Genomic DNA, 23686 nt, shown 5'->3' on the forward strand with positions numbered 1-23686 from the left:
GATCATGCAGTTCGTTAATTAAAGGTGCTGGATTCTGCTTCCTTTGAGGTGACTTAACGGTCCAAAAACTCCGCACCCTGCCTTCACACCCACCCAAACACGATGGTTTGCTCTCAGAATCGCCCATCCTGACCCCTGAATCTCAGCACAGCTGAGCAGAATCACTTCCTCTCTGACTCTTTCTTCTGCTGACACAGTAGGGGCTTCAGGCAGGATTGCTGTTTGTTGGATATGACCAGCTTCTTTGGTGGTAGATCTTTCTTTGCTCTTTTGATTTGAACTCCTTTGTCATTCTCCTGCCTTGGCTTCTGATGATATATTCTCCTCTTCCTCTTATTTCCCGAATCCTTTGACCTCTATCACTTTTTGGCTTCTAAATGGTAGTATCTCCGGACACACCCCCTTGTCTCTTTCCCCCCTGTTATAGTCAGGCATTTGCACCCCTCTCCTGGTTTTTGTGTCACAGCCTTCCAGCTTGACGTAGCTTAACACACTGCCCATCTACCCAGCCCTGCGTGGAGGGATCCCTCTCTTTTCCGCGGAATGCTGCTGTAGTGTTCTTCCCATGTAGGTTGTACCCATTTTCACACGGAGAGATCAGAGAGTCTGGATATCACTTTTTTTTTTTCTGTAGCCCAGCTTCGAATGGGTCTCAGTCGATAGTGTGACAGCCACAGAAATAATCATTAACAAAACGACCAACCGACAACGCTTTCTGTATTATGGCTGCACGGCTGCTTGTCCTGTTCATGTATGTATTTGCGTGTGTCGCTGTGCCTGCCTCCTGCATGATGCATGGGGGTCCAGCATGGTCTGCTGCATGGCGGGTGGGTGGGTGGGGGTGGGTGGGGTTGCTATGGCAGCAGGAATGACAAGCATTTGACAATGCCATGTCAGTGAATGCCTGGTGCATTTTTCAGTAGAGCAAAGGATAATAAATCATAAATAAGGACGGTGACTGGAAGGTCACTGTGTCTATTTATGCATTTATTTTCTTGACAGAATCATGAAATGTTGTCATGAACCTCCAACAGGGGGAGCTCTGTAGCCAAGACCCGACCCTTTAGCCAGGCTGACACTGTGAAGTTCATTGTCTCTAGGACCTTTCATACTTAAACAGGACTCTGACATCTGCACCAAGACATTCTACAAATTATTAACAGTAAGGACCCGTTGTCCTTCAACGAGTCTACATGATTCTTAACTTTGGTATCCCACAGTCCTTGGCTGCCAAAGGTTCAACATCAAGTCTTTCAGCAGACTGGTGCAGGACAAGTACCTCAAGTGATTGAGAGGTCAGGAAGACAGTGGCTGTATAGGGAAAATATGTTGGTCACAAACCAGAGGATCTGTTAATGAATATGAAGGAGATGAAGGATACGGGTTTGCATGATCTCTCTGCGTGTTCCTGAATCACTAACAAGAAACCAACAGCCTCTGTAGAGATCGGAGTATTTTCAGTTGGTTTGCTGGTCTTCTGCCTACAGAGCTGCCCCTTCGTTCTTGCTCCACTCCCTTCCTCCTGGAGGTTCAGACCGATTGCCCATTCCCTCACCTCCCAAACTATGGCCCTTACTTGTGGTGACTGACTTTCCACAGAGACTGCTGCGGATGGATCTGCCAGTCGCTGATGACAGCAGCGTCCATTTCAACTCCACCCTCATGGCCTTAATCCGCACTGCGTTAGACATCAAGATCGCCAAGGGTACGGAAGGTTTGGACCATTTTTAATTATTACCTCTAACTTCTCTTCTTCTCTCTTTTTCTCATGGCCTGCTGATTGTGTGGTGTGTCAGAGTCTCGTCCCTGTGCCTCACCTTCTTCCCTTTTCATTAAGAAGACGCTTTCAGTTTTTCCAGTAGAGTCCCAGCGTCCGAGGTAGTGACCCTGTGGTGGCAGAGGGCACCTGCTGGGGACAGAATGCCTCTGGAAGTGGCCGCGACGGCTCGGCCAGGGCTGCCGCTTCCTGCGGTCCTCACACAAAGAGGTTTCTCGGGAGACTGGGCACACACATTCTTTAGCTGTCCTTCTCTCAAGGCGGGAAGGAACATCTAAATGTGTGTCCCCATGTCTGAGCTTTCTTCTTCATATCTCCCGGTGTCGTGCAAATGTATATGCTATGGTAGACATATCAGACTTGCCAGATACTTATTGTGATGACAATGTGGGAAGAGATCCAGTGCAGAACAGGCTAAAGCCTGGGGTGTTCTCTGCAGACAGCTGTCCCTGCCACAAGCGTAGCTTCACGTGTAACCTGATTAATAAATGTTTACCTACGCCTTCTGCTAACTTTCCCTACCCCTCCCAGTGTAAAGGCAGTTAAGGCTGTGAATTATGCCTCATCAGTAAAGAGAGAGGAGTGCTTAAAGGCTACACGTGTCACTTCCTGTCAGTCATACGTTTGTGCTATAGGAGGTCCGTGTGCCCCCTCGCTTACAGTTTATCCTCTCTGCTTGCCTCTAACTGTCTGTACACTGGTTCCCTGCTCTGTACAGTGGACCCTGGTTGTCAAGTGTTGTGTTGTGGTTTCGCATCGTGGTGCTACACTCCATTCTCTTCCTTCAGCTGTATTTGGGTGGAACAAAAATGATCTGGTTCCCTTTAATAAGAGTCCTTTTTCTGTGTGTATGTTTTGTGTGTGTGTCCATATATGTGACTGCCTCCTTGTGTCTGATGCTGATGATTGCCTTGGTGCATATTGTGTGTGGGTACACACGGCTGCGTGTGCGTGTGCGTGCGTTTGCTTGTGTGTACATGTCCATGTGTGTGTGTGCGTGTGTGTGTGTGTGTACATGTCCATGTGTGTGTGTGCGTGTGTGTGTGGTGCAGGTGGTGCAGACAAGCACCAGATGGACTCCGAGCTGCGGAAGGAGATGATGGCAATCTGGCCCAATCTCTCCCAGAAGACTTTGGACCTCTTGGTCACCCCACACAAGCGTAAGTTTCCAGAAGGTTTGTCTGTCCGACTGCTTCCCCCCCCCCACCCCAGAGGACAACTTCTTGCTTGCTGCTGAACTCAGCATACCTCCACCCGTGGCAGAAACCCCCCTACCTCACTGCCAGAAGCGTGTCACATACAATCATTCATCCAGAGCACAAAGATTTACATAAAAACCCATGGCACGCAAACCTGCGACACCCCAGCCTAATGGCAATCTGAAAAGGAATGGAGATTACAACACAGAATCCATCTAAAAAAAACCGTCACACCAAACAATACCAATACTGCCATGGCTATACATTATGCATCGGAGAGGCCAAGACATCTGATGTTCTCCCTGGGGTGTCCGCTTTAGAGCGTAATTAAAGAACAGCAGAGAGAAAGAGCCTTCGATGCGGATTCCGCCAGCTATCCTTGCTTTGTGCATCTCCGTGGCGCCTGACCTCCTGCCATTCCCCCGACTCAGGGTGCGGCGCGCACTACACCATCGTGCAGGGTAACGTGTCCTTCTCTCAACAGCTACAGACCTGACGGTGGGCAAGATCTACGCAGCCATGATGATTATGGAGTACTACCGCCAGAGCAAAATCAAAAGGACCCAGGCCCTCCTCGAGGAGCAGGTACTGGCCTAGAGATGCTCGTCCGCCTCACGCCATGGTGCCAAAGCTGAGCTCCGCACTGGGCGGCTCTCCTCCCGGCAGCCTGAGCTGTGACAACGAGCTCTCCCCCCCAATCACCATGGCCGACGCTGCAGCCATGCCCTGCTCCTGCCGCTTCCCCTCCTTCTGCGCCCCTCCGCTGACACTGCTCCTGCTGCGACTGTGCCATGCGCCCTGAAGCTGCTGCGTGTGATGCTTGATTAGCACGTGGACTGTATCGTTCAGGGGGGAGAGGATCGGGGGGGAGGGGGGGGCGCGGTGTAGTGTCAGGGAGCCAGGATGGCTCAAAGAGCCACGCTGCTCTGACTAAGCAGGAGACTTGGTACCATTAGGTAGCAACAGTGGCTGTTGGGGGGTGACAGCGCCCTCTTATGGTCTTATGGGAGTTTAACCACATACCATGGAACTCATAACACTTATAATTGTAGCTTGTCCGTTTACTCTAAAATTAAATATTAATATGACTATTACACCATGCCAGTGATGTCTCAATGTGTGTTTAGAATATGAATATTAATTTTTCCACTGCCACTCAGAGATTAGACTCTGGAATACATTAGATGTCATTACTGATGTCCAAACAATATTTCAGACTTTTTTTTTTTGATAAGTGATATTCAGGAGAGATTATAGAATTTTATAAGATAGCACAATGTTTATGTTGGAGAAAGATTCTTGCTTGTAATGAAGCAAACATTAATATGATAAGAGTCAATGGGAAATGTATGATAATGATCTAAAACAAATACATTTTGCTGAGTGGGGACCAGTCTCCTGCCTCTCCAAGAGCAGTGCTAAAGTCAACTGTCAACAACCAGTGAGAACCAGCCCACCAAAGATCAGCAGAACCTTTTGGGCTGCCAGCCAGCTGTCTTGGGTTCTGGAGCTAACGACTCTCCTGGTTTCCCCTAATTGTAACCCAACAGCCCACCATGATCACGGAGCTATCGCATCTCTGAGTTTCCCCTAACCCTAAACTTAACCCACTAGCCCATCGTGAATGAGAAGCTAACATTTCTCCTGATTTCCTCTAAGCCAATGGCCCATCATGGCTGAGGAGCTGGGGATTCTCCTGATTTCCTCTAACCATACGTCAATGGCCCATCATGGCTGAGGAGTTGGGGATTCTCCTGCTTTCCTCTAACCATAAACCAATGGCCCATCATGGCTGAGGAGCTGGGGTTTCTCCTGGTTTCCTCTAACCATAAACCAATGGCCCATCATGGCTGAGGAGCTAGGGTTTCTCCTGGTTTTCTCTTACCATAAGCCAATGGCCCATCATGGCTGAGGAGCTGGGGTTTCTCCTGGTTTCCTCTAACCATAAGCCAATGACCCATCATGGCTGAGGAGCTGGGGTTTCTCCTGGTTTCCTCTAACCATAAGCCAGTGGCCCATCGTGGCTGAGGAGCTGGGGTTTCTCCTGGTTTCCTCTAACCATAAGCCAACGGCCCATTGTGGCTGAGGAGCTGGGGTTTCTCCGGGTTTCCTCTAACCATAAGCTAATGGCCCATCTTGACTGAGGAGCTGGGGATTCTCTTGATTTACTCTAACCCAAAGGCCCGTCAAAGGTGAGCAGCAAGTGGTTCTCCTGGTTTCCCATACCCCTGACCGTAATTCAATGGCCCATCATAGGCAAGGAGCTAGCGCTTCTCCTGGTGCAGCCACTGTGGGCCTCGGTTTTGCCATGGGACTGGGGTGTGCTCTTTGTCACAGCTGTCCTTAGCATCTGTGAATCTGCTGTGCTTCCATTTTAGTCTCCTACTGTGGAACCCTCATCTGCCCCCCCCCTTCCCTTGCACTTACCATGACTGTGAACCTCTGCTAGCAATAACCCCCACGGACTGTAGCCCTCCTGTAGCAGCCCTTCCTCCCCTGTTGAATGAAACTAAGCATCTTGTACTTGAAGTAATGATTGCCCAATGAAAAATCTGTAAATATGTAGCACAACCATTTGTAAAACATTTTATTTCTTAAGTTGGAAAAAGTAAGTAAAATCAGAGTTAGAAACCAGCTTGGAGGTACTAAGATGTTTTTCTTTCTTTCGTTCACTCTGACTAACCGCTGGGACTTGCACCTTGCACTTAGCCAGTGTTCCGTCAACAAACGAGACCCTGAGGGCAGGTTCACATCTGGACACTGGGCCCTCAGTAGTCTAGCTCAGGACCTGCCCTCAGCACTGCACTCGACAGACAGAGCTCCACTCCTCCTCTTCCCTCTCTACCTCCCTTTGCTTCTCCCACTCGCTCGGCTCCCAGCACCCGATCAAGAATGACACAGCTCAGCTACAGCAGCTCCCTGCATCTCATTGCTGTCATCCAGCATCCTTTCAGCAGGGCCTTCTCCCTCTTCTGGAGCGTGCTATGGGTCCCCTTTACACCCTTCTCTCTGCAGGAACAGAAGCAGGCAATAAGGTGATTACTTGGTGGAGTGAGGCTCTGTCTGGGTGTAATAGCATATCTCTAAAAGACGTTAAAGAAGTTCCTTGAGGATGCTCTCTAGTACAAAGTTTTGGTTCCTCAAACTAAGGCTAGTTGCCTGCAGGGTGGGAGTGAGTTTACAGAGTCCTCTCTTCACTGATGAAGGGTATGTCTCACTTTGTCCACCACGTATTCATCCTGTGGTCAGGATGGCAGGAAAGCTCTACAAAGGAACACTCCACGACAAGAATACACGTGCCAACTGCTTATGGGTCTCCCACCGCTAGCATGTGGCCCTTGTCTTGAGTAAGGATCCTGACAGAGGCAAGTGGTCCTTTAACATCACAATCTGCTGTTCAGGCAGAACTGAAGACACCACTGGTCAACTGGGAGAGCTGAGCACCAATCAGACTGGACATCAGTGCTAAGATGTTTCGATCATCACCAGATATCCAATAGAAATTTGCATTTCTTATTGGTATGTTAAAAACTATGAACCAAACATAAGCCTGCAGTTCAGAAAGGTGCTCTGAGAAGGGGTTTTCAACACATTGTGATATTTTAACATCCAAGATAAATCTAGTCAGGCTGCACTCCTGTATAAATGTATATTTTTATCGAACTTCTTCCTCTGTTGCCATGGTCATCCTTCACACAAAATTACCCATGTACTATGTATAATATTTGCAATATTTGCAAATACATTCACAGGTGGTATATACACTATGGATGATCTCTGGTATAGTGTGAAACACATCCTCGAGGTAACAGGCCTTTTATTCTATCCTTATTGGCGGCCGTACTGGACACCATAACAGTAAAATTCACAGAGCTCTTGTGTTATTCACTTCTTTCCATAATGGGAAGTTACTAATTAATTACCCATTTTCATGAAGGTCGCCCCTTCTATGTGTTTAGTATAAATCACACTACACATCCCATACATTTTAAGATATTAGTATGACATGTTGCCGCACTGCTGAAGTACATCAATGTGTTCAGTGTATAATTATGCAGTAGGAAAGACTTTGTCCTCATCAAGGACAGCAACCTAAGCTGTGTGGAGGCCTGGCGGCCCCCAGTGTGAATGGAAACCTACTCCCCTAGTCGTGTGGCTCATACGGTCATTTTTCTCACAAGTCATCCATCTCACTGAGCCCGTGCTCTTCCTCAGCTCTCCATCCTGCTGCTGATCTCCGCTTTGCTCCCGTGTTCCCCGCGCCTCCACCCCACTGCGACATGCTTCCCTAAGGGAGAAGAAGAGGAGGACCTTGTTTAACACAGAGTGGAGCCTGAAAATAATCTTGCCGGGTTTTTTTATATTACTGTGAATGCAGTTCGGCTTACACAAGGGCCCAGTTAAAAAAAAAAAATGCAGATTATGCAAATATATAAAACCACACAATAGTATTAAAACCCATAAATGAAGTCTAATACTCTTTTCATCATCAGTATGCTGTGTGTGCATGGATCCAGGACGCATCATAACGATAAACGCATGTGGATGCTATTGCTATATTTTGGGGCTGAGACTATGCAGCGGGGTGAGGCTTATGGATGCCAGCTGGAATAAAGGAGCTGTCAAATCCTGGCTTGCATCCAGACGCCTCCATGGCCAACCATCAATGATTACCTTGCGGTGTTGGTGTTGGGCTGGATGACTTAGCGTCCATCTGCACAACATGGGCCTTGGCCATTTCCTACATCCATATTCCCATGTCAATTCTTCATAAAGTCATTTATCCATCCACTTAGTAACCACACAGCCCCTGGCTCCTGAAACCTGTCTTGGTCTAACATGCAGAAAGACAGCATCATTTACATGTGTCATAGTTATTGAGGTGGGTACAGTTTTCAGAAGCTGTAGTTCCCTGTCTCCCACCCCCAATAAGTTTTAAGTGGATGAATGTAGAGTGTTGGGTGTTGTCGGATCAGTGTATTTCTGTGAATTGGTCTTACACAGGTTCCTGTTTCACTTTCCTGCTGTACTCTAGTGTTACATAATACTCCTCCGTACCGTGTTTCTATGTTCGTCTTTGTTTGCTGTGCCCCGTCTCTATATCTCTGTGCACCTCTGTCCCATTTCTTAGTACTTTCAATTGTTTCCTGTGACCATTTCCCTGTTTCCCGTGTTTTATACACATTGTTCATATGTGTGGTTTACTGTCCTTGTGTCTGTTTCTTCATTACTCAAACACTCCCTTTCTCTGTCTCTCTCTCTCTCTCTCTCTCTCTCTCTCTGCCTCTCTATCACTCCAAGGTGGGTGGTGGATAAATCGAGGACCAGTTTTCTCATCTTTTCAGCTGACCTAGCAGTATTAACTGTCTTTCTCCTATTTACCACGTGCAACTTTCACTGGGCTTTCAACTACATTGGCTTTTCAAGGTGTAACCATTTAACTTCTGGAGGGAGATGTAATCTGGTCAAGGTTTTATTTAGGCTGAAGAATTAACATGCTGATGCTGTCCCAATCATGCTGATACACTTATCATGAGCTTGTGTTAGTTCCTCAGTTAGAGGCCATTGCTGTTGATATTAGTTGTTGGCTTCTAGCCTTCACTTCATGCTAGTAAACCTTCCTCGAGACAGAAACTAGACTCTAGCCTCTAGAAACCAAACAATTTATTTGTGGAAAAGGATTGTTTTTCTGCTGTTTCATCATCCTTTCCATGTTAGTCATATTTTTTTCTTAGAAAGACTTGCCAGTATAGGAGTGAAGGCTCTCACTGTAACAGAGAGAGAACACATGTGATAAAAAATTGCCTTCTATCTCTTGTGTTTATGACAGAAAGGAAGGAGAGCAGTGTTTTGGCAAATTTCTCTTCATTTTTCCTTAAATGTATGACTTTTATATTTAAGGGGTTGCAAGAAAATGACCTCTACTACAATTGATCTGTGTTTGTACTGAGTTGAGGTTGACCGACTGAAGCACTAAAGTCACAGTCTTCTTCTATGGAAGGAGAAAGAATATTCTTTTATCCAGATTGCAGTGTAGCATAGAGAAGTTAATTCAATTACAGTTGCGGGAGTCAAAAATAATAGAGTGTTTGATAGCGTCATGTGAACGTCCATGGCGTTGTGTTGGTGTTCTTGGACGACCTGTAGCTGTAATCTTACACCACAGAATCATATGTCCCCATATACACTGCAGTGGATTGCAGGTAGTGCAGTGTAAGCATGAGGTTAGAACACAAAACCAGAGAGCTTGACTTCATACCTAGTCTAAGCAGCCTGATGAGAAGCTGATTGGGATTTACCACTGACCTCACTGCAGCACTCAGCTGGTAATGACAATTCATTTACTGGTCAGCTGGAAGTAAATGAATTGTCACAAGCCATCGGCACCCTATAGACAGCACAGGCTTGAGGATCCCACTCAGGTGGTGCCAGAAATGAAGGGCATTAAAAAAAACTGATTCCCAGAATGCCTCCTGGCTGCCTTTTGCTGTCTCCCACTGCCGTTGGAGCCCCTCTCCATTTGCACTCTGGGTGTTGTGACTCCATTTCCCATAAGTCTGTCTGATACCAGCTGCAGGCCATGTTGTATCTCACACAGAATCGAACGCCATTAATGTTTCAGCGCCTGGAGCCCCCCTCCCCAACCCAGGAAGGTGGGCAGGGAGTCAACGGTCTCCCAGAGCCACAGATGGACCCTACCAGCAATTTGTAAGTAGGCACTTCTGTCTTTCTTTCCTCTTTCGTCCCTGGTTCCTTCTCTTTCTCTCTCTCTCTTTCCTGACAGCCAGCGATATGGGCATGTGCTGGAGTTTGCACTGCCCATCTTGTGTTGGCTGGTGTGTCTCTCCATGAGAGGAAGAAGAGACTGATGGTGTTCATCACACCTTACCATTCAGCAACCATAAGGACTTCTCTGTGCTCCTTCCCCTCTAGATCACCACAGGGTTCAGCTTAGGTCTACTTCAGTCTATCTAACTGTGGGTCTAGGCCAAAGCCCATTTACCAAGAGAGAGATCCATTTTATTATAGATTTCCCCCCCCCAGCTTTTAGAACCTCTTCTGCCAGTCGTACTGTTTTAATCAGTCCAGTCCAGTAGAGGTCAATCATGATGACAGGGACTGTAAAATATATTCCTAAAGTTGTAGTACTAATAGTGTGTTTTAAAAGCCAGTACAAACATGAAATACACTGGAATTGATTCGTTTGTGCTTGAAAACGATTGGTTAGGTGATGAGTTATGAGTAGAGTAGATTTGCCATGGGTATCTGCATGAAAGTGTGAGAGATGGAAAGGGATGTAGGCAGAATGGATACATCCTAGGAGACAGCACAGGAAAGCCTTGCAGGTTCTTGTCGTTGGCCTGGCACAGTTCGGTGACACACACAAGGACACGGCACAGCCACTGTCCTCACTGGCTCTCTTTCCCAGGCCACTGGAAGGGGGGATGAGAGAGAGCCAATCCTGGGTAACAGCACGGGCCCAAGAGATGTCCCAGAAAGCTGGAAGCTGGAGTCCAGAAGGACCGCACCCGGATGACCTGCACGGTGGCCGCCATGACCCACAGGTACACCCGAGGGTGTCAACAAACACACGTATGCAAGCACGTGGCCTGACACCCAAACTCAGACAGAGGAGCCGCTGGAGGTGGCTCATTCAAACGAACAGTGCCAAACTCTCCCTGCAAATACTCTTTGGTTGTTTTGAATGTACTGATTCACTGTGCCACCTGGCATTCATCACGGGCATCCCGCAGCTTCCGATCCCACACCGGGGCCCTGTGACTTCCTGAATCAGTGTTCATCACCTTCACTTACGCTCCTGCACCTCTCTCTCCCGTCTGTCCCTCTTACTCGCTCCCCGAGTGAGTCCATTGTTCACCCGCCACGTCTCATTGCACAGTCATTCCTCACCACACCCGGACAATGTTAATGATCTCTGCCACGCCCCCATTGCCCCCCACCCTCCCTGACAGTCATCTATGGGACCTAGAGAGAGACCTCAGGCTCCAGCAGTAAGCCCTCGCACTAACTCTCTGGGAAAGGCGTCCTCTTCGGGTGCCAGTACCAGCCCTGTCTTTCGTCCAGTGCTGTTGTTCTGCTCTCAGGCCTAAAGGAGCCTGGATGTGTCTGATTTTGCCTTTCAGTGGACTCTCTCGTTGCATGTACGGTGGTCAGATTTTTTAAATATGTGGCAGTCCAGGTAAGACAAAAAAAAAAACAATCAGCATGGCCAAGTTCCAGAAGGTTCCTGGCTTTGTCGGGTTCTGGTGTAGGGCTGGACCAAAAGCTTCAAAGTGTCACACCAAAGCTAACAGGGGAGAAAATGAACATCCGCCACCCACTGGTATGGATCGGCATGACAAAACAGCAGGGCTCTTCAGTGTGGCATGTCTGTGTGTGCATATGAGGGACGCATTCCCCTCTGGAAAGATATAAATGAGTTTATCAAAACCTGCATGATCTTCACCAGTTCCTTGCCTGATATAAATTGGCGCAATTCTGTTTTAGTACCATATAATGCAAATGAAGACATCTATGTAATTTGATGCTACACGGTTCTGATAAAGGCCGGCCGTCGTCTGGACACGCTGTCGGAGCGCGAGCAGCGGGAAACTCCCCTGGTCAGCATTCTGGGAAACCACTGATGTCCGTTTCGATATTCTTTGGGTCCTCAGTTAGAGTGACTAATGCAAACAGAGAGCCATGAAGGATGTGCCCTAGCAGACAGGCATGGGTATCTTCCTAGCATTAGCATGGCCTGTGTCCTTCAGTCAGCTGTGAGTCCCTCTGCGTCCCTGTCGTCCAGTTGGCTGATCCCTGATTGGGAGAGGTGCACATCCCCCCCCCTCGGCTCCGCCCACTACGCCCCGTTCCGACCCCCGTGGCCCGCCCACACCCCTGCCGATGCCTGCAGCAGTCACGCCTCCTCTTCCTCTGTTTTGCAGACGGTAGAGATGAGAGAGATGGGGCGGGAAGGTCACTCGGACAGTGAGCACTATCTCCCCATGGAAGGGCACGGGAGGGCTGCCTCCATGCCCCGACTTCCAGCAGATAACCACGTGAGCGCCTTCATACTCTCACCCTCCCTCCCCTTCCCTTCACTCCTCTCTCCTTCTTGCCCTCCACCTGACTCCTCACTCTATCTTCTGCTACTCCTTCACTAGTCCTCTTTTGCTCTTGGTGGACAGAAAGAGGGAGACTGGAGCAAAAACACCAGTGCTGAGCTCAGGCCCAAATGAGTCCAGCTGTTTCTGTCTGGTCTGTGTGATGCCGCACTTGGCTGGACAAAACAGAATCTGATAAAGTGAGGTATCACTCTGTTAATCAGGTGTTTTTCAACCTGATCCTCGGCGACTCACAAACAATTTTTGCTCCCTCCCAGCTCTCAGCACACCCTTACCAGGTCTTTGGTGGTCTTGATTGTTTGGTCTATTCTTGGCGTTTGGTTCAGGTGTGCTAGGGGCTGGGAGAAAGCAAAAATGTGGACTGTCTGGGGGTCCCCAGGGAATGCTTGAGAAACACTGAATCAGGCCAAAAATCCTGTATATGTCAGAAGGTCCAGTAGCACAAAAATCCATCCATCCATCCATTCATCCATCCATCAATTCATCCATCCACCTCATATGCTGCTCATGCAGGTCAGGGTTAAGCGCAGGTTTACAGGCATGTGTAAGAAAGTAGGGTTACATTTCTCTTGCTCACTCACAAATGAATTTGATCTATTAACTAATTATAGAAAGGTACCGAGGTTGTATCTCCCTAGGTAGTTTGAACTGAGTAGTCTTACTTCAGAGATCATGATGCACAAGTTTTTTGATGGAAGAAAAATACAGATCGGACAGCGATGCCAGCAGCATGAAGGGCCACAATGGGACTGCCACACTGAAACCCAGATGGACACCAAGACTGCCACACTGAAACCCAGATGGACACCAAGACTGCCACACTGAGTCTCAGAAGGACACAGACTGTCACACTGAGACTCAGATGGACACTGAGACTGTCACACTGAGACTCAGAAGGATACAGAGACTGCCGCATTGAGACTCAGATGGACACCAAGACTGCCACACTGAGACTCAGTAGGACACAGACTGTCACACTGAGACTCAGGACACAGACTGTTACACTGAGACTCAGAAGGACACAGACTGTGACACTGAAATTCAGATGGACACTATGATTGCCACTTCAGACTCAGAAGGACAATCCAATCACTATACTGAAACTCAGAAGGACGCCAAGACTTCAACACTGATACTCAGAAGGATAATAGGATTGTTACACCGACACTCAGACAGACACTGAGACTGCCACATTGAGACCCAGAAGGACACTCAGACTGCCACACTGACAAACAGCATAAGCCTGAAGGCATGTGGCACAGAGTACAGTGAATAGCAAGAGCTGCAATCAGGAATCCTGTCAGAGACCAACTGCACCATCTCCTATCAGGCCTGGTAAGGCAGTCTGGATTTAATAGGCGTGCAGTCACCCAGCTGTGTGATTCCAGAGTGGCCTCACTCTCAGTGTGTGTGACATTAAATGTGGATGGTCACCGTTGGGATGCATTAACGTGCCACCACAGGGTCATCTCCTGCTGACAAGAGGCCTGTAACCGGGCTCTGCGGGTATCCCCACCTTCCGAAAAAGAAGCAGATTTTGGGGGACAGAGCCAGGGAGTAAAAAGTAATTCCATCACAGACAGCACCTGCACTCATTAATCACTGCATCAGGCTGTGAATTACGGGCGGCTCAGTGGCGCCCTCTTCCAGCTCATCTCCATCAATGCCACATCCCGGTGAGTGTTGTGACGGCGAGCAGGCACACACGCGTACATGCGCAGACACACACGCACACAAGCGCGGCCTGGTTCTCTCCCTCTCTTCCAGGTCGAGGTCCTGTCTTTATCTCTCTGTCTCTCTCTCCCACACACACTTTCTCTCCTGTTGCTTCTTCTCTTCTTCTTCTTACCAGTTCAGCTTCAGAGTTCAGTTCCCCATCAGTAGGGGCTCCTTGTTTCAACCAGGCTGGGATGCTGGTCTTATTCCGCCTGGCCCATGAGAGCATTCCGGAGGCTCGGGCATAAAGGCGTCCGTGTCACTCTTGGGTGTTTCGAGGTAACAAGTCGCAAGGCATTAATAACAGATCTGGATAATGCACGTGACCGCCTGCACTGGAGTGTCTCCAGGACGGAATCTGGGTATTCCTGCTTTAGTTACAATCACCATGTTACCACAAAGGTGACAGAGGTAGAGCAATATCCTAAAATGAAATTAATGGCAGCCATCGCAACCAGGTTGAAACAAATCTTCTAAAATAAACGTCCGTGTTTGAGACTCTGTACTTTATATTGCAGTATGAATTGAAACGGTGGACGGTAAATGTGCCCTGTGTATCGTAACTGTGCTAAAAACCGGAAACGTACGTGTCTGTCGACGCTCCTGTTCCCCGTCTACCGCTTGGCTCTTGCCGTGTGCTGTCACTGTGTCTGCTGTCATTGTGTCTGCTGTACTGTGTCTGTGCCCTAATGCCGTGTCACTGTGCTGACTGTCTCTAACCCAGACCCTTTGCTCCTCAGTCTGTGTGCGCTGCTGTGGTAAGTTTCTCTCTCTCTCTCTCTCTCTCACTCTCACTCTCTCTCTCTCTCTCTCTCTATCTCTTGTCTCGGTGTCATTGCCGCTTCTGTGTCTAACTGGGATCTCTTTCTCTCTGCTCCCCCCCCCCCCCCCTTTTCAAACCCCCTTTGTTTTTGGTTGCCCTTCCCGTTTTGTCCCCCACCCTGACGTGGCACACATGCCCTCTCTCTCTCCCCCCCTGTCGCCCCTGCACTGCCCCTCCGTTGCGGTGGTTGTGCCCCGGCTGTCCATACCCCCCTGCCCCCCCCCCGCCCCCCCCGGCCCCGTGCTGTGCTCTCTGTGTGCCCTCCATGTGTGTGTATGCCCTGTGTGTGCCGTTTCCACAGCGGAGGAAAGCAAGGCCTCGTGGGAATAACCTCAGTGTATGTACCCTGTCTCCGTCTCCGTCTTCCCTTCTCCTTCTCTATCTCTCCCTCACTCCTTCGTTCTCTCTTCCTCACTCTCCCTCGCTCACTCTCTCTCCCTTGCTCTCTCCCTCTGTCTCCTTCTCTCCCTCGCGCCATCTCTCTCTCACTCCCACTTGCTGTTTTTCTCTCGCTTTGTCTCTCTCTCTCTCTCCCTCTCTCTCCTTGCTCACCAGTGACATATTGATTTCTCCTCCTCTTCCCATCTCTCCATCTGGGTCCCTTGCTCCTCGTACATGCGGATCCTGCCGCTTTGCGTTGGCCTTCAGGATCCCTTCCTGCCCCCTGCATCGCATCCTTTTCCGCAGCGAGATTTGCAGCTTTTCTCTTGGTCGTGCAGCGTGTGCAGATTACCCTTTCTGTCGGGAGCTCTGTTATGCATGCGCGACAGTGGACTTCCTGCGAGTGGCACCGTCACCCTCTCGCTGTGACTCTGTTTTGGACACCAAGCGTGCAAGCTGACATGCATGCTGCCTGTGCCGGGGTGTCTGTGGGCACGCCGGAGGGTGCGTGTGTGCATGCTAGCACTCCTGACTGCCCGGGGCCGTCTTTGGGGTCCTGAATCAGGGAAAGATGCTCTGGGACTCTGGAGAGATGGTGTCTGTAGGAGAGCGCATGTCTGGGAGGGATGGGGTGGGTAGAACCACTGGTTTCTGCGTGTCATGTCTGAATGCCTGAAGATGAGGCTGTGTAATAATGGGGGGGGGATGCTGGAGGGGCAGGGCTTGGAGGTAAGCAGCGATGTAGTAGGAGCTGAATGGGCACGTTAAGCATGACTGGCCCTCCTCTTCCTCATCTTTCTGCTGCCCCCTTTACAAAAACACCTTCCGTTTCTCTCTCTCTGTATCTCCACCTCCCCCCCATCACCCCTTTTGCCCATAGCAGGGCTGTGTGAATGAGTGTGTGTGTGTGTGTGGTGGGGGGGTTCTTGGGTGTGGCCCAGGAAGCTGGGCTGATGGTGGATGTCATCTGTATTGTGACCTTGACACTGTGACACAGAGGCAAACACCTACACATTCAGTCACGCAGCAGACATCCTGCTCACATGAACACCAGTAGGGGGCAGTATAAACATCCTTTTCAGCCCTCCCCAGTCTCTGATTTTCTACGCCTGTGTAGAAGAAGATCGAAACCTCCTTCTCTCTCCCTTCTCTCTCCCTACCTCCTCTCGTAGACTATCACGGATGGCAGTCCCATGAAGCGCTCAGCATCATCACTGGGCCACGGCCGCCCAGGTAAAGGCACACGGATGGACGACTATGCCACGGACAGGGTGATCCCAGAGGAGGGCCCACGACACGGGCACCGGCGCCGGGAGCGAAGCCACCGTACCTCAGAGCGCTCGCTGAGCCGCTACACAGATGCTGACACAGGTCGGGGACTCATTAAACAGCTCATGTATTGTATTATGTATTGTGTATTGTGTTAGACTGTGAAAGTGCTGATGCTGCAGTGTGTTCCCACGGTACTGATGGGGTGTTACCATGATAGTGACAGGGTGTTGCCATGGCACTCGTGGGGTGTTGCCATGGTAATGACGGGGTGTGACCCGGCAGGGCTCGGAACAGACCTCAGCACCACCACGCAGTCAGGAGACTTGCCGCCTAAAGAGAAGGACCGAGACCGAGACCATGACCGCGAGCGAGACCGTGACCGCGAGCGGGACCGGGAACGTGGGCGACCCAAAGACAGGAAGCACCATCACCATCACCACCATCATCACGGATCCATGGACAAGGAGCGCTACGGGCAGGACAGGGGCGAGTATGGCCACCGTCCACCCCGGGAGAGAGAGCACCGCTGGTCCCGCTCGCCCAGTGAGGGCCGGGAGTGCATGACACACAGACAGGTGGGCTCCAGAGCGTCATCACATTAGTACACACTGACACTGCAAACAAATGGACAGAATAGCACACTAACACTCACAAAGAGGTATAAAATGGCACACTGACACTCACACAGAGGTACAGAATGGCACACTAACACTCACAAAAAGGTACAGAATGGCACACTGACACTCACAAAAAGGTACAGAATGGCACACTGACACTCACACACAGAGGTACAGAATGATACACTGACACTCACATACAGAGGTACAGAATGACACACTGACATTCACACACTGAGTGACAGAATGGCACACTGACACTCACACACAGAGGTACAGAATGGCACACTGACACTCACACACAGAGGTACAGAATGGCACACTGACACTCACACACAGAGGTACAGAATGGCACACAGACCCTCACACACATAGGTATAGAATGGCACACTGACACTCACACAGAGGTACAGAATGGCACACAGACACTCACACACGGAGGTACAGAATGGCACACTGACACTCACACGCATAGGTACAGAATGGCACACTGACATTCACACACTGAGGGACAAACTGGCACACTGACACTCACACACAGAGGTACAGAATGGCACACTGACACTCACACACTGAGGTACTGAATGGCACACTGACACTCACACACTGAGGGACAAACTGGCACACTGACACTCACACACAGAGGTACAGAATGGCACACTGACACTCACACACTGAGGTACTGAATGGCACACTGACACTCACACACAGAGGTACAGAATGGCACACTGACACTCACAGTCTCCCTCTTGTAGGGACCAAAAAAATGGTCCCCACAACATCAAAATAACAGGTTTTATCACATTATGGGGAAATTTGGTCCTTACAATGTAATGTATACATAACTCAGAATCACATGTTGGGATACACACAAGGTACAGAATCACACACTGAGACACACACACTGACACAACTTTCTCTTCCCACATACTGTTTTACAGTAAGCCAAACAGAGATATACACTGCATAAAGACACACACTGGCCGCCAAGCTTTTGTACATACGCAGCGCACACACCTGTCACACGCACCACACACACTATGCACACACACTGCACACGCACCACACATCTCACACATTGATGTTGCTGCCTGACTGTTTCTCCGCCTTCCCTATAAAGCATATTCTCAGGACCTGACCGTCCTCTCAATATGTGTGTATTTCCCTTTAATTGTCCCTAAACCATTGAATTTTACCAGAATGCCCGCTTTGACTGGGGTAGGGGATCCTTCCCGTCACCCCCCTGATGCACCTGCCGCTTCTAAGGCTCAAAGTGGCATTAATTTAGAGGCGGGTTTTCTTATTTTCAGTTGGTTTTTGTTTTGCCCCGCCTCCTCATTTGAATTCATGTTTTGTTAATTTCTGCTCGGCGTGGGTCTGTGACAGAGCGCCCCCTGCTGCCTGCGCTGCCCCATGGTTGGGCTGCAGAGTCAGCACAGACAGCCGGCATGTCAACACCAGCACAGCAGGTGGACAAGAAAAGTAACCCCCTTAGCTAATCTGATGTAAATGAATGACTTACGCTGAAATGGAGGCCTTAGCCCAAGTAAAACCACATAGGGCTTCCGGGGAAACCAGGCTGTAAGTTGACTGCTGGCCACCAGGGGGTGCTGTAGAGACATTGCAGGCAGCTGTGGGCTGAGGGTGCCACTGCAGCGCCGTGTGAGTGTGCAGACTGACTGTAGCTGCAAGCTGCTCTTCTGACCACGCCCACTTACCCAGATCACTTCTCTTTCTCCGTGTCTCTGTCTCTGTGGCCTGTGCCCCCCCCCCCCCCCCCACCTGGCTTTCTCGTCCTTTTTTACAATTGTCTCGTCGTCTCATGTATGTCATTCCTCCTCCCCATTCCCTCGTTAATTTTGTTGTGCTTTTTATTTGCCTTGTTTTAATTTTCATGTAGGGCAGTAGTTCGGTGAGTGGGAGTCCCGTCCCCTCGACCTCCGGCACCAGCACGCCCCGCCGCGGCCGCAGACAGCTGCCGCAGACCCCTGCCACACCCCGGCCCCATGTCAACTTCTCCCCCGTGGTCCGTAAGGCTGTGGCCACACCTCCTGGCCCACAGGGCCGGCTCCCTGCCCCAAGCCCCCGCCGCTTTTCCCCGTCCGGCCCCGAGTCTCACTATGCCCCGCCCTCTCACCACGGCTCCCCCCGCTCTGCCCGCCATGGCCGCTGGGCACCACCCCCCCCACCAGTGGACAGTGCTGCGGAGGGCGATGAGCGCTTCTATGAGCAGGACTACGAGTACGACCGTCGCGAGCCCCCCGCCTATGAGCCGGGCCCCACACAGGGCAACCCTCACCCGCGGTCACCCAGGACTTCCCGCCACGCGCCCCCCCCCCAAGTTCAGCCACCGCCCCGCCGCCTACCCAACGGCTACCGCTCATCCTCACCCTCCCCCCACCGGCACGGGGGCCACCCCGGGCCCCATAAGCCGCCCCACGGTCGGGGTCCCCGTAAGGGCCTGCACGAACCCTACAGTGAGACCGATGAGGACGACTGGTGCTAGCCTCTGGGGAATGGGGAGGGGGGCTTTTTTTAGGGGGGGGGGCACAATGTCAGTCTTTTTCTTTCGCAGAGAAATGGGTGAAACGAGGGGTTGTGGGTCTGCTCGGTGCTCGGTGCCGCCAAGGAGACGCGCCGACATGAAGATGGCGGAAATGGTGGCTTGTTTCCTTTACCTTTACTTTTCGTTACTTTCCTCTGCTGCTCAGTGTCTCCTCGGTGAGATGGGGGGGAGGGGGCGGGCCCGGAGGTCGGAGGCCAGAGGTCAAAAGAAGGACTTCCAGTGAAAAGCAAAGGAGAGATAGCGGGCCATGAGTGAAGAAAGCAAGGAAACGTGTGGAAGCGCAGTGCTGAAGCTGAGCTGGGCCAGAAGATGCTGAGTCTCCAAATGCAGAGGGCAGCCTCTCCTCACCGAGCTGGGTTGCGCCCCCCAAGCCAACAGCAGATGTCAACAACTCTAGCCGCAGCCAAAACCACAGCAGAACTCTAAATGGGGAGAATGACTATGTTTTCCTTTTTCAGGACTGAACAGAGCTCCTTCTATTGCAAAAACCAACCTTGGTGTTGGGTAATATTGATGAGTTTTATCATCTGTGTTTACTGTTAATAATTATTACACTGACAGTGTCCCTTCCGCCTGTAAGTGCGGGCAGGGTGGGGGGAGGGTGGGGGGGTGGGGAAACAGCCAGTGGGGGGGGCCGGACTCTGCTCCTTACCCGCTGCTCCTGTGCGGCCGTCCCGACCCAGGAAAGAAGACACACAAGGGGGAAAACGACAAGAGAGGACCACACTCTCTCCAGTAATTCTTCTTCTTGGTCTAATCCTCCACCTCCTCCCTATTCTTCTCCTTCAGAACATTGGAGCTTGATCATTCTGTTGCACCCGTTCAGCTTTGTTTGGACTCTTAGAGTAAAATCCCGTGGAATCCTGCATGACTGACACAAAAAAAAACTTTACTGTCTGGGGGAGGGGGGTGATTCTGGGGTCCTTTTCTAAGTCTGCAGAAGTTCTCTCTCTCTCTCTCTTTCACTCTCTCTCTGTCCAGCCATTCCTCCTTCCCATCATTTAGTCATCTCTCACTGTGTCTTTGGGGTATCCTGGGTTTGGCAGGAGTGGTGAAGAGGCACAGAACGGCTTCAAGGTCTATATTTGTGTAACCAAATCATACCTGTGTGCGGTTTTTCGAAACACTTTTTATTCTCTGCACAAACTTGCCCATAAACCATGAAATTAAAGGATAAAAGTCCACAGTGTTCTCTAAACACTAACAGTCATGACATGGGCAAAAATATAATTCCTATCTGATTGGGCTTTTCAAAGGTATTATTCTTGGGAGTTTTCTGAAGTCTGGATACACACAGGCATGGAGTTTGTGTGCTCTGCCCCCTTCTCCTAACGTAGCTCTTTGTTAATCTGACCCGAGGCAGACCCAAAGCAGGCCCGGTACCCTCAGTGTGGACATGTGTGGATGCCACTGCCCCCAGACCACGTCTGTGATTCCAGTCTTCCGTACATTTTCTGGAACAGAGAGGGAGTGAACACGAGAGAAAAGAGAACGCTTTTCCATTTTAAGACTTGATTTGTTGACAATAGTGATAAAAGTTCTATAAGTAATGCTAATGATATGAATTATAATAATGTCTATGATATGAGAGAGAGAAACTGTACATCAGTGTTATGTTTCTGAGTCAGAAGTGTTCATCATGTTCTCATGTCTGACAACAACGTTGTTCCCCTGGCAGCCGGCAGTGGGTGGGGCTCAGTAAGACAGGTGCATTGTGGGACCTGTAGTTGTGTAAACCAGTTCCTACCTCCAAGTCATGAGAGTGATAACAAAAAAGGGCTGCGCCTGCTTGGAAATAAGGGGGTCTAGATGGGGAGGGAGAGTGAATTCCAAGCTTAAAATGAATAAATGTTGGGCAGAATGTCAGTCTGTGATGGATAAGTAGCAGAGTATCCTGGGATTTCCACTGGAGTTTTCACACCCAAGAATATGGAACCCAACCTAAAACATGGACCTCTAGGAAGGAGAAAGAGGAGTACTTTAATTCGTAGGGGGACAGAAAACCCAGCATTCTCAGCACCTGGGGTTCGGAACTGGGATTTGAAACCAACATTATGGTTCCTGTGTACAGCTGCATTGGTGTAGCTTCCTGTTAATATGAACGAGAGTGCAGCCTTTTCAAAGACACAGCAGTTGCTCCTCCATGCAGGTGCCCATGTAGCTCAATCAAAACCCGAGTTCATTGTGTAGGTGCCCACAAATGAGAAGTCCGGGTAACCACGGGCTACGGAGTGGCTGTTCCCTTCATCCGTCATTATATCCTGGCCCTGCAGGGGGCATTGTTGTGGCTTTGCGGTGCACTCATGAGGAACAGAGCACCGCGCCCTGCTGTCACCCTCACACAGCCCCACCTTTAATCCCCCCAAGCGTTTTACTGCCTGTAATCCGTACACCAGGTTTAGCACTCCGAGGACCTTGTGTTCGTAGAATGAAAGAGCCACATAAAAGAAACGAGCGCTGGGCTGTCCTTCTGCAGACGCAGTCCGAGAGCCTAATAGGACAACATTCACACCATTTACCCATCCAGCATCTGTCTTAGCATACCACCAACTAACATACGAAACACTAACACGATTATTAATTATTATGAACTATTATTATATTACAAATACTACTACTATTCTCACTATTTCTGCTGTCAGGGTTGACTGGATTGCACTACAGCGATTATTACTATAGATATGGCTCTATAGATATAGACAGTATAGGACAGTATGGATATTGCACAGGTATCTTTTACATATCACCCCATACGGGCCACACAACATAAAGTAAAATTAACTCTTAACCGAAGATCCGCCACGCCATACTATCCTGCAGAACTCCCGTCGCAGACATAGACTTCGCGATAAGCAAACTCTCAGTCCCCTGCTGTCCGTGCCTGTGTACTGCATGCGTGTGTTCCCAGAGGAGAACAGCAGCCGTGTGTGTGCCTGCATGTGTCCGTGTGCGTGTGGTACATCGTTACCAGTGCCTTACACCGTGGAAGGAATGAGCCTCCCCTCAGACAAGCCTTTTTTTCATTCATACCTTTCCACATCTCACCATGACGAAAGCTACAATCCCCCTCCCTCCTTTCTACCTCTTTTTCCTTCTCCATCACTCCCTGTGGCAAGTTTGTCACAGACGAGGTGTTTTTATTCAGAAAGGGGCCTGGGAGGTGGGGCAGAGTTCTGTGTGTTCTGTCATCTCTCTCTCTGTGCCGCTCTGTATGCTGTGTATATCACCCATAAACCTCCAGAAATCATATGCGTGTCCATTCTCGTCTCTACTTTTCCGTTCTTCTCGTTCCCTCTCTCCGTCCCATTATGACAGGATCGACCTGTCGTCCTGCCGCCTGTATACCATCGATTGTCTATTGAGACATCATCTGAATCAGGCCCCGTCCAGTAGCGGCTACTCTAACAAGATGCATTACCATATACTACCACAAGAGTGCAGCATCGGTTTATCTGTTAATCGGAGAGCTCTGAAATGTGTGTGTGTGTGTGTGTGTGTGTGTGTGTGTGTGTGTGTGTGTGTGTGTGTGTGTGTGTGTGTGTGTGTATGTGGATTAATTTTATATTACATTGTGAGACAAAACGTCACCAACAATGTGATAAACACCTGTTATTTTGACGTTGTGGGGACAGTTTTTCAGGTCCCCACAAAGATCTGTGAATGCAATCAATTGTTTGGTTACTTATGGCTAAGGTTAGGACTGGTTAGGGGTTAGGGTCGTGATGTTGCGATTAGAATTTTCCCTATAGAAATGAATGGAGAGTCTCACAAAGATATAATTACAAACCTGTGTATTTGTGTATGTTTAGTAAAATGATACCTTGAACTTCCTACACAGACCAAATCTTATGAATCCCTTATGCAACGGGAATGACTCATAGGGTCATTTTCTGCAGCGCATGGGCGATGCTGTGTCAGTAAGCTGAGTATTGATCATTGCTCAGGACGTGGCTAAGGCATTCAATGGCCTCCAGACACTTTTAGCAATTAGCACATAATCAGGTAATTGATTTTTTTTTTTATTGAAGGGGAGCAAGAATTGTACTTTTAAATTCGTTATGTGCATGTGCGCGCGTGCGTGTGTGTGTGTAGGCGGATGTGTCTAATAATGAGTGACATTACACTGTGGGGTTCACGGTGCTGCGTTGCTAATTCTGTTGCCGTATTGGCACTTTACTGAGTGTCTCGGAGTGCGTAGCTATGAGCGAGA

The 23686-nt window shown here is 49.6% G+C and overlaps 1 protein-coding gene across 20 annotated transcripts in view; it reads left to right on the top strand.

The window, feature by feature from the left end:
- cacna1aa (calcium channel, voltage-dependent, P/Q type, alpha 1A subunit, a) overlaps positions 1-20056 on the top strand; it is an 86651-nt gene extending 66595 nt beyond the window's left edge. For 2 of the 20 annotated variants that reach the window (XM_048991496.1, XM_048991495.1), the window contains exons 39-48: positions 1600-1714; positions 2830-2937; positions 3461-3561; positions 9575-9684; positions 10406-10541; positions 11922-12035; positions 14942-14977; positions 16194-16392; positions 16576-16868; positions 18811-20056. In XM_048991496.1, coding sequence (XP_048847453.1) covers positions 1600-1714; positions 2830-2937; positions 3461-3561; positions 9575-9684; positions 10406-10541; positions 11922-12035; positions 14942-14977; positions 16194-16392; positions 16576-16868; positions 18811-19416 — 1818 coding nt within the window. In that variant the 3' untranslated portion in view covers positions 19417-20056. Of the gene's footprint in view, positions 1-1599; positions 1715-2829; positions 2938-3460; positions 3562-9574; positions 9685-10405; positions 10542-11921; positions 12036-14941; positions 14978-16193; positions 16393-16575; positions 18205-18810 lie in introns of those variants that run through there. The other 18 variants (XM_048991498.1, XM_048991497.1, XR_007384732.1 and 15 more) reach the window with 17 other exon arrangements.
- Positions 20057-23686: the final 3630 nt, after the last annotated feature.

This window comes from Brienomyrus brachyistius, chromosome 22 (genome assembly GCF_023856365.1).
Source record: "Brienomyrus brachyistius isolate T26 chromosome 22, BBRACH_0.4, whole genome shotgun sequence".
NCBI classification, from domain to species: Eukaryota; Metazoa; Chordata; class Actinopteri; order Osteoglossiformes; family Mormyridae; genus Brienomyrus; species Brienomyrus brachyistius.